The sequence below is a fragment of the Nicotiana tabacum genome, chromosome 14, assembly GCF_000715075.1.
Source record: "Nicotiana tabacum cultivar K326 chromosome 14, ASM71507v2, whole genome shotgun sequence".
Classification (NCBI taxonomy): Eukaryota; Viridiplantae; Streptophyta; class Magnoliopsida; order Solanales; family Solanaceae; genus Nicotiana; species Nicotiana tabacum.
The window spans coordinates 92941774-92960018 of NC_134093.1; the positions used below are offsets into that span (position 1 = coordinate 92941774).

Consider the following 18245-nt stretch of genomic DNA (forward strand, 5'->3'; position numbering starts at 1 on the left):
TTCCCTAGAATAATACTCGATCTTCGCAATAATCATTAAAACAAAAATTTCTTTTCTTTTTCATAACTAGAGAAAAATGGGTTCTTCATCTTTGTGGGGCTAAGGCCTTGGCTTTAGCTGCTTTCTGCTAGAGCCTAAATTCAGACCTTCAATTGCATTCAAACTTGGTAGAGCTTAATTTTGAAACTTCGAACTAACGATTTTAATTCGGCAAAGATTATTTTTAGCCGCGTCAGAAATTATTTATATCTGATAGCTGTAAAAGTGTATAAAATTTATATACTTTTGTATATGACATACATAAATGTATATATATACAAAAAATATATATTCTGTTGTTATTATTTTGAGAGCGACTATACATTGCTATTTTAAAATTCAGATCTCTGAAATTAATTTTAAAGCGGCTAAACTTTAAAATTATTTAGAAAATTCAGATCTCTAAAATTGATTATGAGGCGGCTAAACTTTGAAGAATTTGTAATTGGCTATTCTTTAAATGGAATCCTAATGCACTACCCCCGCACGATTGTTTAGCCCGTGTTTAGGGAAAAATTTTATTTTGTGCCTCACACAACTGACACTAATTGTATGAGACCTCTTTTTTGTGTCACAATTTTATGGTCCCAAATTTTTGTGGACCCATATATGTAAGATATGTGAAAGTCTCGCACTAGGAGTGTCAATAGTTCGGTTCGATCGGTTATTTTATAAAATTTGCACCATATCAATTTTTCGGTTATTCTATTATGTATAACCAAAATTAGACTTTTCGAAACCATCCCAATCATGTCGGTTTCTCTTCGGTATCGGTACAGTTCGGTTAATTTTCGGTATTTTTTTAATGTCGTGTAAAAGTCACCAGTAGAACTAGAATGCAATAACATATATTCTTTTATAAGACTTAGCAAAACTCTCTAGATATTTTTATTGTTTAAAGGGTGATGAATTAAAAAAACATAAAAGATGGCAAGAATATAGATCAATCGACTATTCTACAGCAACGTAAAAGAAATCAAGCAAAGACAAAGAAAATATAAATCACACGAGTGGAAAGATATTAACTAATCTGAGACTTAATATAAAGTTTATAGAAGATTAAATATTCAAAAAGATAAATCTAGATTATATGAAAGGAAACATATTCAATACATTATAGTTTGCTACTCATAATAACTAAAATACTTTGTGTCTTGCCAATGAAAATGCTGGAAATAACTTAGTTTAAGTGGAAGTAGCATACTAAGAGGTTTTAGGAATTAATATTTTGAGTTAAATTATTCGTTGACTTATAACCGTTTTCATAATTTCGAGGTCCAAAGAAAAAATTAATGCTTTATTATTTTTAAACTTACTATATAAATATATTTTTCACATGTAAAATTTATTCGGTACGGTTCGGTATTTTTTCGATTTATTTTTGTAAAATAAAAAACTTACCCTAATTATCGATACGGTTATAGATTTATATAAAAACGTATGATTTTTTTAAAAGAACCTAAAAATCGGTTCGATACGGTACGGTTCGAACGATTTAATATTATCTCGCACAACTAATATCACTTGCTACACACCTAAAATCACTCCCGTTCAGGTATTTCTTCTTTATTTTTTTATTGACTTTCGGCAAACGCGCAGAAGTTTCGCTTCTGAATGCTGAATAGCAGATTATTTAAACCCCAATTTTTCTTCTTGAAGAAGTTCGAAAGGCGGGTGGCATTTGTATTTTACATTGAAATTCCAGTTTAGATTTGTGCAAGTATACTAACAATGGTAGGTAAGAACTTCTCTATCCCCAATTGGTTAAATAATTGCGTACTAAACGTGTGAGTGTATTTTAGGAGTATGTAGACCAAAATAGATGCCGACAACTGGCCAAGTCATCATCTTTTTACCGCAGGATATATTCAGAGGTATGCAAACAGTCAACTCTGAAGAGTAAAGAGTGTTTTTTTTATTGCTTTAGTTTGTTTTTTGGAATGAATTTAGTTACGTTGACATCATGTTCAGCTTTTGCACTATCAAAGAGAAGCCTTTTAATAGATCATTTTTTCTCCGATATGTTTTGCATTAATTGTGGTATGTTCATCTAGAAAAATGTCAAGAGAGCCTAATGGTGTGTTTGGCATTACAGAAAATGTTTTCCTAGAAAATAAGAGAAAATAGTAGTATTCAAAGAGCTTATATTTAATCTAGGCAAACATGATGGGGGTGGGAGATGGACTATGTTGCTCGGACTCTTCGAAAATATCGTCGGGATGTGCAATAGCATTTTTGGAGAGCCCACGCAACACGGTTGAGGTGGGGGGGGGGGTGAGGGGTCTGGTGAGGGAGGAGGTTGGGGCTGGGAAGGGAGGGTTGGGGGGGTGAGGGGGTGGGGGAGAGAATGAGTGTGGGATGCCACTTATGGAGAGAAAAGCCCCATGTTTTGTGCTTTCATTATCTTTGTCTTACTTGGGTAGCGCGGGGGGAGGGCTACTGCAGAACTTCTGAATTCATTTTTACAATGGACAGTTTATCCACCCGGGAGTAACATTGATGCTTAATCTTAATCATTGCTCTTTATATGAACTTGTTTGACCAAACACACAGATTAAGAAAGAGAAGAAAGTCTTTTGGAACTTGTGCTTTAAACATGTAATTTATTTGTGTTACTATAAAACTTTTGGAACTTGTGGTCTTAAAGACTTAAAGATGCGTGACATTTGTGTGGCTATAAAATTATGTCATTAAGGATAAAATAAGAAGTTTAAAGTTAAATTATTTTCAAATATAGAAAAAGGGTCATTCTTTTTGGAACGGACTAAGAACGAAATAGTGTAACGTAAAATGAAACAGAGGGAGTATATCATTGACCTTTTCAGGTAACTTTTGCAATTCTGAGGTTCATTGTAGATCATATGATCAGAAACAGTTTAGATGAGTCTTCAACATGCTTGTCTTCAATGAATTTTGCATCCGCGTTTTTTTGAAGTGCCAGGTTTTCGCTCTAGAGTTTGATTAATTTCTTATCCAACGGCTGTTTTCCCCCGTTTTCATGATGACAAACTCATTTCCCAAAAGAGACCATATTTTTCTGGTTTCTTGGATTTGGTTGCTTCACTTTGTATAGTTTTTAAGATTTGGTACATGGAGAAATTGATGAAGGTCTATTCTAACTTGTGATTTCAAGCATAACTTATTTGAATTCTGTAATGTTCAATTTCTTTGTGGAGGTTGCTTTACTTGCATTTGCATTGTGTTAACCAGTGAGGCTTAATCAATTGCAGCAGATTCTTTACTTCAATTCATTGTTGCGCAACCACTTTCAGCTGTTTTCATGGTGCAACAGTTCTGTATGCCCTGTACAATATCGTGCTTGACATTGCTCAGTTTCTAAATTAGAGATGTTAAATGTAACTTCGAACTACTATACTTGTAGCATTATTGTATATTCCTGACATCGAGATTGAATGGTTTATTACTTGCGTTAACATGCTTTAGGCATATTGTTTTTTGGGATTTTCTTTCTGAAATTATGTTGTATCCGCAGGTAGAAGAGATAGGATGGGAACACCTTGTCAGATTGGGGGAAGATCTGAGACTTCTCAGCTTTCGCATGATGTAAGGATTTTTTTTCTTTCATTTTTTAACGCTATGGTTGGTTAAAAATAGGAAGGATAGGTGTTGGTTAAGTGAAAGAAGAGGGTACAGATTAGAATTATGTATGTGAAAGCCGGAACTTAAATTTGGGAAACTAAGTACAAGCGAAAGCACTTAGTTTCTAAATTGCAGCAAGTGGAAGACCATAATTTACCTTGCTAGGCAAGAACTTTTAAGCTTTTACTGTGTGCCAGGGACAAGAATGGAAGAGTGCACATTGTTCAGATAACTTTGGATGGAATATATCCGAATCAGCCACCTTCAATATCAGCGGTTGGCATCCTTCAAATTTCTGATACTAGAGCCTTGCACTCGTTTGGCAATGTCTTAATATACTGACATTTCACCAGGACGTGCCTTATCTCTTCAATGTGGAATGGTCAATAAACTCAAGACTAAAAGATGTTATCCAACAGTTTCAGCAGGTAGTTTTGTATCATTTTCATCATGTTGTAAATCTCCCTTTATTTGCATTTTCTTTGCTTTGTAACATAATATTTAATGATCATTTCATCCACCAAAGGCATTACTTTACCTTATAAAAAATAAAAAAATAATCCATCAAGTACACCCATAATTTAATTATGTATTATAATTTCTGTTTTACTTACTATATCTTCTTGTTACTGGATTCAGCATATGGATAAGCTTCAGGAGTTTTGGAGTACAATGGATGACATTGACCACTCTCTTTTGGTTTCTGACCTAAGATATCCTCACCGTGCTTTGTCACATCGCCAACTTAATATAAGTATGTGCTTATTTACATAACTGTTCTTTGATGGGTCAGGACCCTTTATGCCAGAACTGATTCCATATGCATTCGCTTTTGTCATAGGCAATGACTGCCATATCATGTTGTGTATAGATGCTAATGATCCGACATCCCTACCAGAGTAAGTGTTCTCTAAGACCACCAGATTTTACAATTATTCCTATCTTTATGAGTTATAAATTGATGTGGAGTTCTTCTAGCTGTCGCTTTCTTGGTTCAGATTCAGAGGTGGAGAGATTGAGAGCGACGTGGAGGAGAAACTGCAAAAGATGGTATATCAACTTCCTCTTTTAGTGCTGACTTGTAATTGTCATGGTCCTTATCATTGCCTACATTGGGATGCTGATGCTATTGTCTTATAGTGCTCAAATTAACTGCTTTAAGTAATTATTCCGGTTCCAAAAATTACTAGATTTCTCCATTAGCTGGATTTTATATGTAGAAGTCTGGGAACATCCGCACTTAGTTTTTGTTGCCAATCCATAGAATTTTCTCTATGTTTGGTATTTTGAACATTTAAAAGATGAAGGGACTAGGTGGGTAAGGATCTTTTAAGTTTTGCTGAGCTTTTGCTTTTTTCCCCAGTTACGTGTCATCAACTCTGATTTCTATTCGATTCACAGGATGAAAGACAAGCCATTTTCTGAGAATCTTGAAAATATATTGGATGTTCAACTTCATGGACCTTCAAGCATTCAGAAAACTGATCCACAAACTGAATGTGGCATTTGTTATGCACAATATCTTCCGATTGGTAATCCTATATCCGTAAAATAAACCCATTGATATTTTTTGGATGATGGCATTGACTTTGTGATGTCAACGTAGATGATGAACTTGGTGCTAAGAGTGGAAGTGGCACTGATTGTACATGTGAAAATAACAGCTGCAGTAGGGCCTTCCACAGTGTTTGCCTTGGAGATTGGTTGCGTTCCATCACAACAACAAGACAGTACGTTTAGCTCCCTTATCTTAATTCTGCTTATGATGAAAACATATCCTTAACATTTTGTTATTTACTATCTCTTGTTTTCATTATGGGTGCTAGTTCAGTGTTGGAGGGAAAAAGTTTCCTAGGTTAGTTGATTTTATAGCCAGGCCGAGTTAATGCAATCCTTTAGATAAAATAATGTTCTGGGAAGGAACAGATATTGCCAATTGGAGGAGAAGCTAATGAAATGTCTGAGTATTTATCATACCAGTTTATACACTAACGCACCTGATAAGCACTGGAGAAAAGCTAAGTGAATAAGGAGAGATTAGTTAGACAAGATTTTACTTGAACTAATTATAGTGAAAAAAGAAACTCTATATGCTTTTTCAAAAGTAGGCACAGAAACTCTATCTTGAATGAACTTAGTAGGTAAGTCATATTGTTTAATGTTACCATGAAATATGCACTCTTTTCATAATAAGAAGTTCTGTTTTTCAATTTCTTTTTTCTTTTGAATGCCATTGATTACCCTCTAATCCAAATTGACTTCTTGTTGTACGATTATTGTGAGAAAATTTAATTTGAAAATCTTCTAGTGCTAATCTCGGAATATATGGTGGGGAGGGGATAGACATTGTTTGTTTTGTTTTTTGAGGAATCGTATAGAGAAAATTGTATACAAAGTAAAAGTGAGACCTTTATAATATCTTTTTGTGTTTTGAACAACTTTTTACCTTTTATTTTTTACCTTCTTTACTTTAATTAAGGAGATATTCCTTTTTCAATTCAGTTATCACATTCATCTGCTCTGTTTGTTTTGCAGGTCATTTGATGTTCTGTTTGGGAATTGTCCATACTGTTCTGATCCAATTGCTGTCAAAATCAATACTAGGAAGTAAAATAGTAAGTTACCCCTGTCAAATATTTGAGGTAATTTAGCTCGCTGTGCACAGATTACTTCGAGTGATAGAGAAGGCTGGAGATTTAGGGGAACATTACTTTGTTCGACCACCTCTCCATTTTGCATAGTGAATGTGAAACTTCTTTAGACAATATTAAATCTGCATAGAGAAGATGTTGCTTTCAAGTATGAGCAGCACTTTGTTTGAGTCGATTAGTCATGAATATGATTTGCATTTGTCATTCAGTGATGTGGAACAACCTAGTAAGTGAAACAACAACAACAAACCCATTGTAATCCCCCCTCACAAAGTGGGGTCTGGAGAGGGTAGTGTGTACGCAGACCTTACCCTTATCTTGTGTAGGTAGAGAGGTCGTCTCCGATAGACCCTCGGCTCAAGAAAAGATGAAAAAGAAGCAGAAACTAGTAAGTGAAACAAGGTAAACTAATTTTTTTTTGCTTCATGAAGTTTGTCCTGCTATTATATCATGATCGTCCTCATAATATGGAGGGTTTTGCACTAGTTGAGCATATATCAAGACACATTTAGTCAAAACTATTATTTTTGGGCCAGTTAGCGCTCACGGTTTGATACTTGGTGGATAATAGGTCAGTTCCAGTTTAATTGTAATGACCCGACTTGTCGTTTTAAGAATTTACGCCCCGTTCAGTGGCTTAAGGTCTCGAAAAGTTTTGTAATATGTATTATGACCCGTGGGTCTGGTCGAGTTTGATTTTCGGAATTTAATTAAAAGAACAATTCTTATTTAGAAGCTTAAATGGAAAGAGTTGATCGGAGAGTTGACTTTTGAGCAAACGACCCCGAAATGAAATTTCGATGATGGCAATAACTTCGTATGATGAATTTGGACTTAGGCGTATGTTCAGATTTGGATTTGGAAGTCCGTAGGACAATTCGACACATTTTGGCAAAAGTTGAAAAATATAAGATTTTGGAAAAGTCCGACCGAAGGGTGAATTTTTTATAACAAGGTCGGATTTCGATTTCGGAAATGGGAATAGCTCCCTTACGTCAATTATGACCTGTGTGCAAAATTTGAAGTCATTCCGGATTGATTTGATACGTTTCGGCGCAAAATATAGAAGTTGAAAGATTTGAAAACTTATAATTCGATTCGATGCGCGATTCGTAATTCCGGCGTTGTTTGATGTAGTTTGAAGCCTCGACTAAGTTCTTATTGTATTTTGGGACATGTTGGTATAATTGGTTGAGGTCTCGGGGGCCTCGGGTGGATTTCGGAAGGTTAACGGAGCAATTCGGACTTGGAAGAAGCTGCTGGATTCGCACCTGTGGAATTTTGGGCGCAGGTGCGACCTCGCAGAAGCGAGGATTTCGTCGCAGAAGCGAGCTGGGCAGAGCTGGAGGAAGGTCGCAGATGCAGACAACCTTCCGCACCTGCGCAATCGCAGGTGTGATGTTTTCTACGCAGATGCGACGAGTCAGCGCAAAAGCGGAATTTGTTGCGCACCTGCGATCATCGCAGAAGCGGAAATAGCTCCGCAGGTGCGAGCTTGTGGCTGGGCAGTGATCATCGCAGATGCGCATCTTGGCTCGCAAAAGCGAGGCCGCATATGCGGAAAATTAGTTCGCATGTGCGAAACTGGGCAGAATGTTAAGGACCAAAAATGGTCATTTCGCCATTTTTCGATTGAGATTTTGGAGCTCGATTTTTGGACGATTTTGGAGGAGTTCTTCAAGACTTTGACTTGAGTAAGTGTTCTATATCATAAAGTGATTATATTTCATGAATCTATGATTATATTCATCATTTAATTCGGATTTAATGGAGAAAAAATCAAGATTTTTGTAAAATCTTCCAAAAATGAAAAATTTAAGATTTGGAAGTCGAATTATTGGAATTCGATAAAATTGGTGTGGTTGAACTCGTATTGGAATGGGTGTTCGGATTTAATGAAAATTATGTCGGGTTCCGAGAGGCGAGTCCCGCGTTGACTTTTGTTGACTTTTTGGGATAAATTTTTAAGTCGACGTATTATTATCTGAAATTATTTCCGACGAATTTTAATGGAGTTATACAATTAATTTGGATAGATTTGAGCTGTCTGGAGGTCAATTCAAGCAAGAAGGTTATTTTGGAATATTGGCCTAACTTCAAAAAGGTAAGTATCTTTCTTAACCTCGAATGGGGGAATTACCCCTTAGGCATTGAGTCTTATGTGCCATTTGTGAAATGTGAAAAACCGTGTACGCGAGGTGACGAGTACGTACTCGGGCTTATACGTGCAAAATTCATTGAATTAAAGTCTTGGCATTATTGTGTAGTAAATTGGGAAATTATGAAAAATTATTAAATCATCTGTTTGCCATGCCTAAATCCTTATTGTTGAATTTGTTTTTATATGATAATTTTATGTGATTGTTACTTGAAATATTCATGAAATTTCGTGAGTGTTGTTGCTTTAATATTTCTTGGATATTAATTCCAATATGAATTTTCTTATGCAAATAATTAATTTATGCGAGTTTAAGAATAAGTGTTATTATAATTATTTAAATTTGCATAAATGAAGATTTTGCTTTATGCTGAGTAATTTCTATCTCTATTGATTGTTTTATGCTGATTAATTTCTATCTCTATTGATTATTTTTAAGTGTTATATACATTGTGTGGAGCCTTGGGCTATTTGTTGTGAAGTTAATTAATTTTGTTATATTTTTGGAATTTGGTTGTGGCCATTGGGTAAATTGTGATATGAATTGATTTTATTATATTGTCGTGTTAATTTCCCGTGTAAATTGTTGTATTGTGTGAGTTACTATTTTGGGGAGATAAGGGTTGCATTTCACCGTTGATATTATGTGGGTATAACGGTGGCATTTCATTGTTGTTGTGTTTGTTGAAATATTGTCTGGGCGGAGCGGTAAGGGTGGCTATATGAGCGATAAGGGTGGCAATATGAGAGATAATGATGGCTATTGATATTGTCTGGGCGGAGCGATAAGGGTGGCTATAGGAGTGATAAGGGTGGCAAAATGAGCGATAAAGGTGGCTATAGGAGCGATAAGGGTGACTATTGTCAGGGACGATATGTGATGATGTGGAATTGTGATGTTGATAATTTTCATGTGATGTGATTTTCTTGTGTTTATTTCTATACCTTGTGCAACTTGTCTTCTTGTTGGTAAATTGATAACAATCTGATTTATGTTGAATTTGAGAGCCTGTGGCTATTGCCAGGCAGATTATAAAATGAAATGTGGGAACGAGGTGCCGTGAGTAAATAATGAGAATAATTGGCATGTGAATTGTCCGTACAGTTGTGATATGAAATGAGGGCACGAGGTGTCGGGAAAATATGATGATTTAATCATGGGCACGAGGTGCCGTGAAAATATGAAAATGGGCTGAGACCTGTGTTTACGAAAATATGAAAATGGGTTGAGACCCGTATTTTTATGATTATGAAATGAGGTGTCACATGGTGAATTTTTAATTGAAAGGATTATATTCAAAATATTTATTTGGAAGGATTTTTACTTAGAAAGTATTATTTGAAAGAATTTTATTTGAAAGATATTTATTTGAGGAAATTATATTTGAAAAGATTTATTGAAAGAATTATATTTTAAAAATAATTATTTGAGAAAATTATATGTGAAAGACATTTATTTGAAGGAGTTGATTTAATTGGGTGTACTTGTGTTTATTAATTGTTGAGTGATATTAATGGTATTCTTGTTGTCTGCTGTGCATATCACTGGTTGTTCCATGTTGTCCTATTGTTATTTGCTTCATATTATTTTGTATATTATATTGCACAGGTTATTAGACTAGTTAGTGTCTTAACTGTACCTCGTCTCTACTCCATTGAGGTTAGTCTTGATACTTACTAGGTACCAACCGTGTCGTACTCATACTACACTTCTGCACATTTTTGTGCAGAGCCAGGTATTGAAAATATCGGAATGGAGTAGAGTTAAAGCGCGATCATAAGGATTCAAGGTAGAGCTGCTTGGCCGTCGCAGTCCCTTGGAGTCTTTTCATTTCATTGTACTGTTAATTTGTAATCAAACATTATTGTATATTCAGTCATCGTGATCATTCCATGTATTCAGTTAGAGTTCGTGACTCAGTACTACCAATCTTGGGAGGTTGTGTATTGTAATTATTTTCGCTGTTAAATTTTTTTTAAAAAAGGCTTCAAAATGTAATAGAAATCGGCTTACCTAGTCTTAGAGACTAAGTGCCATTACGACACATGTGGAATTTTGGGTCGTGACAAGTTGGTATCAGAGCTCTAGGTTCATAGGTTCTACGAGTCACGAACGAGTCTAGTAGAGTCTTGTGGATCCGTACGGAGACGTCTGTACTTGTCTTCGAGAGGTTACGGAACTGTTAGAAAATTTTCACTTCTTTCATTCCCGTCGTGCGGAATTTGTTGAAATTGGAATTTGAGCCTTTGTGTCTCTATTCTTTCACATATGGTGAGGAGACGTGCTACCAGGTTAGCTGAGTAGACATCTGCACATACTGCTAGGGCTGCAAGAGGTTGGGGCCGAGGTAGAGGCCGAGGAAGGGCATGTGCTACGACTAGAGCACCTGTCAGAACAACCGTTGAGGAGCCACCAGTAGCTCCAGTTGGGGGACAGGTATCAGAAGCACATGTTGTTACCCCCAGACTTCAGGAGACTTTAGCACAGTTTCCGAGTATATTTGGTACATTAACTCAGGCGAGATTGATCTCTGTTGCACCAAACATTCCGCAGATTGGGGGAGTAGCTCAAACTCCTATCTCAACTCCAGAGCAGCAGGTTCACGTTGGTCAGGTTCCGGGTGTAGTACCGGTACAACTTATTATTTCGGTTCGACCTGAGGTCAGACCCGAGTCATCAGAAGAAGAACAAAAGAGACTTGAAAGGTTTAAGAGGTATAGTCCACCTACTTTCAGTGGCACAACTACAGAGAATGCCGAAGAATTTCTAGAAAATTATCACCGTATTCTCCGCACCATGGGTATTGTGGAGGTGAGCAGAGTTGCCTTTACTATATTTCAACTATCAGGCGCAGTGTATCGATGGTGGCAAATATATGAAGAAGGTAGACCAGCCGATGCCACACTACCAACTTGGGCTCAATTTTCGGAAATGTTCTTGAAAGAGTTTGTTCCCCAGACTCTTAAAGATGCGTGGCGCACAGAGTTTGAACGGTTGCGTCAGGGCACTATGATAGTGTCAGAATATGCTATCAGGTTTAGTAAGTTAGCCCGTCATGCACCTATCTTAGTTCCTACAATCAGAGAACGGGTTCGCAGATTCATTGAAGGGCTCGATTATGATATTAAAATATACATGGCTAGAGAGTTAACTGATGCTCCATTTCAATAAGTAGTGGAGATTGCAAGGAAGATTGAGGGTGTTTTAGGCGAGGAAAGGGAGTCTAAGGAGGCCAAAAGGTCTCGAAGATCTGGAGGATTTAGTGAATTTTTCTCTTCAGCTAGAACCCATTATAGTGGAGGCTCGAGTAGTCGGTCAGCTCAGTCCGCACATCAGATTACTCGGGGTGCTCCAGTTTATAGTGCACAACCGACACAAGATTTTTACAGTGGTTATTTCAGTTATCCGGCACAGACTCAGTACGAGCAGTCGCGACCTCAGAGGGGTTGTTATGAGTGTGGTAATACTAGACTTGGGAGGGGTGGATTTCATCAGAGCACTCCAACTACAAGCTTTATTCCAGTTAATACTCCACGTGCATAGTCAGATAGAGGTGGAGGACAGACGGGTAGTGGGCGCCTAAGAGGTGGAGGCCCGACCCGTTGATTTAATCACTATGATTTGGCTGAGGCCAATACACCAGATGATGTCGTTACAGGTACAATCTTGCTTTTTATTATAAAAGGATATTTTTCTTAATTTGATTCGGTTCTGAATATTGAGGTGAGTCCTCCTATTATGCTCTACTTATGGGTGAGTTTCGTAAATTTGTGACCCACTTATATATTATCCCTGTTGGGAGATTTGAAGGTGTGAACCCGTGTCTGTCATTTTATTTTTGGTATACCATTGAGAGCTATAAACCCAAAAGTAATTTTTATTATTCATTACAGTGGGTTTAATATGTTTCGGAATAATTGATTCCAATTTTTATGAATTATATGCCCTACCGGTAGGAGGGTTCATTATATGTTGTAAAAATTGTTTATGAAATATATTGAAAAGAAGAAAGAAAGGAAATTGAAAATTTCAGTTGGCACAATGTGCAAAATACTTGTGATTCGGAGTTGAGGACGAGATCCTCGCATTTTATATACGATGTGAAATATTTAAACCGGGCTACAAGCCGCGATGGAAGTTATGTAAGGACGAGGCCCTTGTGGTGAAATATTTATGAGTTTAAAATTTCCCCTTTGTGAAATTTAATTGTACAATAGTATTAATAGGGAGTCATGCTTGTTAAGCTTATTTGATAATTCTTGTATATTTTTCTGTGCATATTCAACCTTTTTGGTGCTGTAAATATTGAGTTTTAGCCTATGAGATGAGTGCCCAGGTGGCGTTAAAAGTGACTCATTAATCTGACTAGGTAATCATGAGGTCTTTATGCCTCACATTCTGTTGTCAGTGTTGTAAACAAAAAGAAATTCGAAATGAAGTACTGGTTGATATGAGATTAATTGATGATGCTGGAATTAATTATGAACAACTTTTAAGACCAAAGATGTGGTGATGAGCATACATATGATGTGCTTCATGTCCTGATATCACTATGATAATGCAATGCTTGTAATGCTGAGATTGATGTTATTAATATATACCTTGTGGTGTTTTGTTGGGTTGTGGATGTATTGTTAGGAGTTGTTTTGGTGTTACTCTGGCAGGTGGATAGGCCCAATTACGAGGGAGATTTTGCCGAAATTTCTGAAAAATTTGGGAGTTAGTAAAATTTGAAGGATTAAGAATTGCAAAAGAAGAGATAAATATGTTATGTGTTTGAGGGCGAATGATCCTAAGCGGGGAATAATATAACACCCCAAAGAAAGTTTCGAATTACTCCAACACTATCGAGAAAATTGATGTGTGCATAGGCACGAGTTGTTATAGCCAGTGGAGACTAATACTGTGCGTTGTTGTGAAAAATCAGACCTTTTGAAAATATTGGAGCGTAAGAAAATGGCCTTAAAGTTTTCAAGTATGGATAAAAGAAATAATCTCAAATGAGATGATGTTGTCATGCTTATCTCAAATGCGGTAGCATGGAATCAACTGTGAGTATATGTGTAAAAGTAAAATCATCAATTTGGTAACTTCAGAATAATTTTTAGAACGTTCGAGGACGAACATTTGTTTAAAAGGTGGAGAATATAACGACTCGACTTGTCGTTTTAAGAATTTACGCCCCGTTCAGTGGCTTAAGGTCTCGGGAAGTTTCGTAATATGTATTATGACCCGTGGATGTGGTCGAGTTTGATTTTCGGAATTTAATTAAAAGAACAATTCTTATTTAGAAGCTTAAATGGAAAGAGTTGACCGGAGAGTCGACTTTTGAGCAAACGACCCCGGAATAGAATTTCGATGATGGCAATAGTTTCGTATGATGATTTCGGACTTAGGCGTATGTTCGGATTTAGATTTGGAAGTCCGTAGGACAATTCGACACATTTTGGTAAAAGTTGAAAAATATAAGATTTTGGAAAAGTCTGACCGAAGGGTGAATTTTAGATAACAAGGTCGGATTTCGATTTCGGAAATGGGAATAGCTCCCTTACGTCAATTATGACCTGTGTACAAAATTTGAAGTCATCCCGGATTGATTTGATACGTTTCGGCGCAAAATATAGAAGTTGAAAGATATGAAAACTTATAATTTCGATTCGATGCGCGATTCGTAATTCCGGCGTTGTTTGAAAACTAATTCGATTCGATGCGCGATTCGCAAAAGCGAGGCCGCATATGCGGAAAATTAGTTTGCATGTGCGAAACTGGGCAGAATGTTAAGGACCAAAAATGGTCATTTCGCCATTTTTCGATTGAGATTTTGGAGCTCGGTTTTTGGGCGATTTTGGAGGAGTTCTTCAAGACTTTGACTTGGGTAAGTGTTCTATATCCTAAAGTGATTATATTTCATGAATCTATGATTATGTTCATCATTTAATTCGGATTTAATGGAGGAAAAATCAAGATTTTTATAAAATCTTCTAAAAACGAAAATTTAAGATTTGGAAGTCGAGTTATTGGAATTCGATAAAATTGGTGTGGTTGAACTCGTATCGGAATGGGTGTTCGGATTTCATGAAAATTATATCAGTTTCTGAGAGGCGGGTCCCGCGTTGACCTTTGTTGACTTTTTGGAATAAATTTTTAAGTCAACGTATTATTATCCGAAATTATTTTCGACGAATTTTAATGGAGTTATACAATTAATTTGGATAAATTTGAGCTGTCCGGAGGTCAATTTAAGCAAGAAGGCTATTTTGGAATATCGGCCTAACTTCTAAAAGGTAAGTGTCTTACTTAACCTCGAGTGAGGGAATTACCCCTTAGGCATTGAGTCTTATGTGCCATTTGTGAAATGTGAAAAACTGTGTACGCGAGGTGACGAGTACGTACTCGGGCTTATACGTGCAAAATTCATTGAATTAAAGTCTTAGGCATTATTGTGTAGTAAATTGAGAAATTGTGGAAAATTATTAAATCATCTGTTTGCCATGCCTAAATCCTTATTGTTGAATTTATTTTTATATGATAATTTTATGTGATTGTTACTTGAAATATTCATGAAATTTCGTGAGTGTTGTTGCTTTAATATTTCTTGAAAATTAATTCCAATATAAATTTTCTTATGCAAATAATTAATTTAAGCGAGTTTAAGAATAAGTGTTATTATAATTATCTAAATTTGCATTAATGAAAGTTTTTCTTTATGCTGAGCAATTTCTATCTCTATTGATTATTTTTGGGTGTTATATACATTATGTGGAGTCTTGGGCTATTTGTTGTGAAATTAATTGATTTTGTTATATTTTTGAAATTTGGTTGTGGCCATTGGGCAAATTGTGATATGAATTGATTTTATTATATTGTCGTGTTAATTTTCCGTGTAAATTGTTGTGTTGTGTTAGTTACTATTTTGGGGAGATAAGGGTGGAATTTCACCGTTGATATTATGTAGGTATAAGGGTGACATTTTACTGTTGTGTTTGTTGGAATATTGTCTGGACGGAGCGATAATGGTGGCTATAGGAGCGATAAGGGTGGCTATTGATATTGTCTGGGTGGAGCGATAAGGGTGGCTATAGGAGTGATAAGGGTGGCAATAGGAGGGATAAGGGTGGCTATTGTGAGGGACGATATGTGATGATGTGGGATTGTGGTGTTGATAATTTTCGTGTGATGTTGTGGTTTTCTTGTGTTTATTTCTATATCTTGTGCAACTTGTCTTGTTGTTGGTAAATTGATAACAATCTGATTTATGTTAAAATTGAGAACCTGTGTCTATTACCAACGGATTATAAAATGAACTGTGGGCACGAGGTGCCGTGAGTAAATAATGAGAATATTTGGCACGTGAATTGTCCGTGCAGTTGTGATATGAAATGTGGGCACGAGGTGCTGTGATGAAATGATAATGATAATTGGCACATGAATTATCCGTGCAGTTGTGATATGAAATGAGGGCACGAAATATCGGAAAAATATGATGATTTAATCATGGGCACGAGGTGCCGTGAAAATATGAAAATAGGCTGAGACCCGTGTTTACGAAAAATATAAAAATGGGCTGAGACCCATATTTTTATGATTATGAAATGAGGTGTTACATGGTGACTTTTTAATTGAAAGGATTATATTCAAAATATTTATTTGGAAGGATTTTTACTTAGAAAGTATTATATGAAAGAATTTTATTTGAAAGATATTTATTTGAGGAAATTATATTTGAAAAGATTTATTGAAAGAATTATATTTGAAAAATAATTATTTGAGAAAATTATATGTGAAAGACATTTATTGGAATGAGTTGATTTAATTGGGTGTACTTGTGTTTATTAATTGTATTCTTGTTGTCTGCCGAGCATATCACTGGTTGTTCCATATTGTCCTATTGCTATTTGTTTCCTATTATTTTGTATATTATATTGCACAAGTTATTAGAGTAGTAGTGCCTTGACTGTACTTCGTCTCTACTCCATTGAGGTTAGTCTTGATATTTACTGGGTACCAACCGTGTCGTACTCATACTACACTTCTGCACATTTTTGTGCAGAGCCAGGTATTGAAGATATCAGAATGGAGCATAGTTAAAGCGCAATCATAAGGATTCAAGGTAGAGCTGCTTGGCCGTCGCAGTCCTTTGGAGTCTTTTCATTTCATTGTACTGTTAATTTGTAATCAAACAGTATTGTATATTCGGTAATCGTGATCATTCCATGTATTCAGTTAGAGTTCGTGACTCAGTACTATCCGTCTTGGGACGTTGTGTATTGTAATTATTTTCGCCGTTAGATTTTAAATTTAAAAAAAAAAGACTTCAAAATGTAATAGAAATTGGTTTACTTAGTCTTAAAGATTAGGTGTTATCATGACGTCTGTTGTGGTGAGATTTTGGATTCGTGACATTAATCGAAAGTGATATTGTGATTAAAAGCTAATGATTTGTAGTCTCGGAGTTCCCAATGTTTTACATGAAAGAAGTCAGAATGGCTCCTAGTTTTATATATTATTGATATCATCGACAGTCCACTACTCAAGTAAATTGGGAGGTGATTAATTGTGGGCCAGTAGCCTTGTGTTGGTACTTTTCTTCAATTTTCTCAAATTTACCTCATTAATCACGAGGCAAAACCTGGATGATGAGGGTTTGGTTAGTCATAACAACTTCTTCTTTCTCCTCTTTGCCAAACTCACACTTGACAATATTTCCTTTCTTTTTCATTTCTATGACTACACTTTCGTATCATGGTTTTGCTTAATAAATCAAAACGTGGACTTAGTTGTTGACACTTTTACCGTCACAGCTTGATGTAATAGAGAAGGATAGACTTGCCTCCAATTTGTATCGAAGCACCTTAATATAAAATAATAAATAAAAGAATGAAGAGACCATTAATTGCTAATATTGCTTACTTTATTGTTACTAAGTGTATAATATATAAGCTATATTCGATATATATATATATATATATATATATATATATATATATATATATATATATATATATATTACACATTTTGAACAACTTACTCTAAAATTTAAATTAAGTCAAAAGCATTAAAAATGTATAGACAAGCATTCCTGACGTTTCTCGCAGGAAATAAACAATGGTTGGATCGTCTCACAAAAGTGGAATATTCTTTGCATTCTAATAGGATTTTAGGATGTGGAAAGAAAGAATTCATCATGTATGAATTTCCAATGACTCATAGTTCAACTCGTAGTTGAAAGTAATATATGTTGAAGTTAGTACATAGTTGTATTTTCTATGTCGGCTCCAACTTAAAAATATTATAAGAATCTAAAGTAATTTCTAGAGAAATTTTCAGAAAATACTATAGTTTAGTGGATATTAACGCGATGCAGCTATAGTTTCAATATTTACTGTTCTTAGCTAAACTTACGTTGCTAGTGTCCTGTATTTTATGTATACGTGCGCATCAATGAATACAGTATTGGTAAATATACTAAAATCACGGGAAGAGATCTGTTAAATACACTATTAACAGTAATATGTAATCACATTACTTACAAACTTCTTAAATGAGTGCAGTTCTTCCCTCAAGAGAGACAACTCATCTGATTTGGTATTAGTAGAGACGTCACCATGGACAGTGGGGTGTTTTTGTTCCACCTGTTGCTTGAACTTTTGGCGAAACTGGCTTCTTAGTAGGTAAAACAGGTAGCTTATTCCCAGTCTTAACAGGAGGAGGATTCTTGGAAAGAGGATTTGCAACAATATGTGGTGTTGGATTCTTTGCGGGTGGAGGATCAATGAGCTGTTGTTTGCGCTTCTTA

At 35.8% G+C, this 18245-nt stretch overlaps 1 protein-coding gene across 7 annotated transcripts; it reads left to right on the plus strand.

The window, feature by feature from the left end:
- The first annotated feature begins 1592 nt into the window (after positions 1 to 1592).
- Positions 1593 to 16825, plus strand: LOC107795080 (uncharacterized). 7 transcript variants are annotated; one of them, XR_012698774.1, is made up of 13 exons: positions 1594 to 1773; positions 1842 to 1913; positions 3533 to 3603; positions 3837 to 3915; positions 3993 to 4067; positions 4279 to 4393; positions 4481 to 4538; positions 4618 to 4689; positions 5041 to 5171; positions 5246 to 5369; positions 6175 to 6254; positions 8327 to 8394; positions 10179 to 10493. XR_012698774.1 is itself a non-coding variant. In XM_016617650.2 (12 exons), the coding sequence occupies exons 1-11, from the start codon at positions 1771 to 1773 to the stop codon at positions 6248 to 6250; spliced, it is 876 nt and encodes a 291-aa protein (XP_016473136.1). In that variant the 5' UTR covers positions 1593 to 1770; the 3' UTR covers positions 6251 to 6254; positions 10179 to 10493. The 7 variants fall into 7 exon arrangements, 6 of the variants coding, with proteins under 6 accessions (XP_016473136.1, XP_016473135.1, XP_016473134.1 ...); XM_016617650.2 differs by lacking the exon at positions 8327 to 8394 and having other exon boundaries at positions 1593 to 1773; XM_016617649.2 differs by lacking the exons at positions 8327 to 8394; positions 10179 to 10493 and adding an exon at positions 16500 to 16825 and having other exon boundaries at positions 6175 to 6281.
- Positions 16826 to 18245: the final 1420 nt, after the last annotated feature.

What these genes read in the sequence shown, in the direction of transcription:
- LOC107795080 (XM_016617650.2), top strand. An exon ending in AGCCACCTTCAATATCAGCG is followed by an intron (nt 3,916 to 3,992) that starts GTTGGCATCCTT and finishes ACATTTCACCAG; the next exon opens with GACGTGCCTTATCTCTTCAA. An exon ending in TGCACAATATCTTCCGATTG is followed by an intron (nt 5,172 to 5,245) that starts GTAATCCTATAT and finishes ATGTCAACGTAG; the next exon opens with ATGATGAACTTGGTGCTAAG.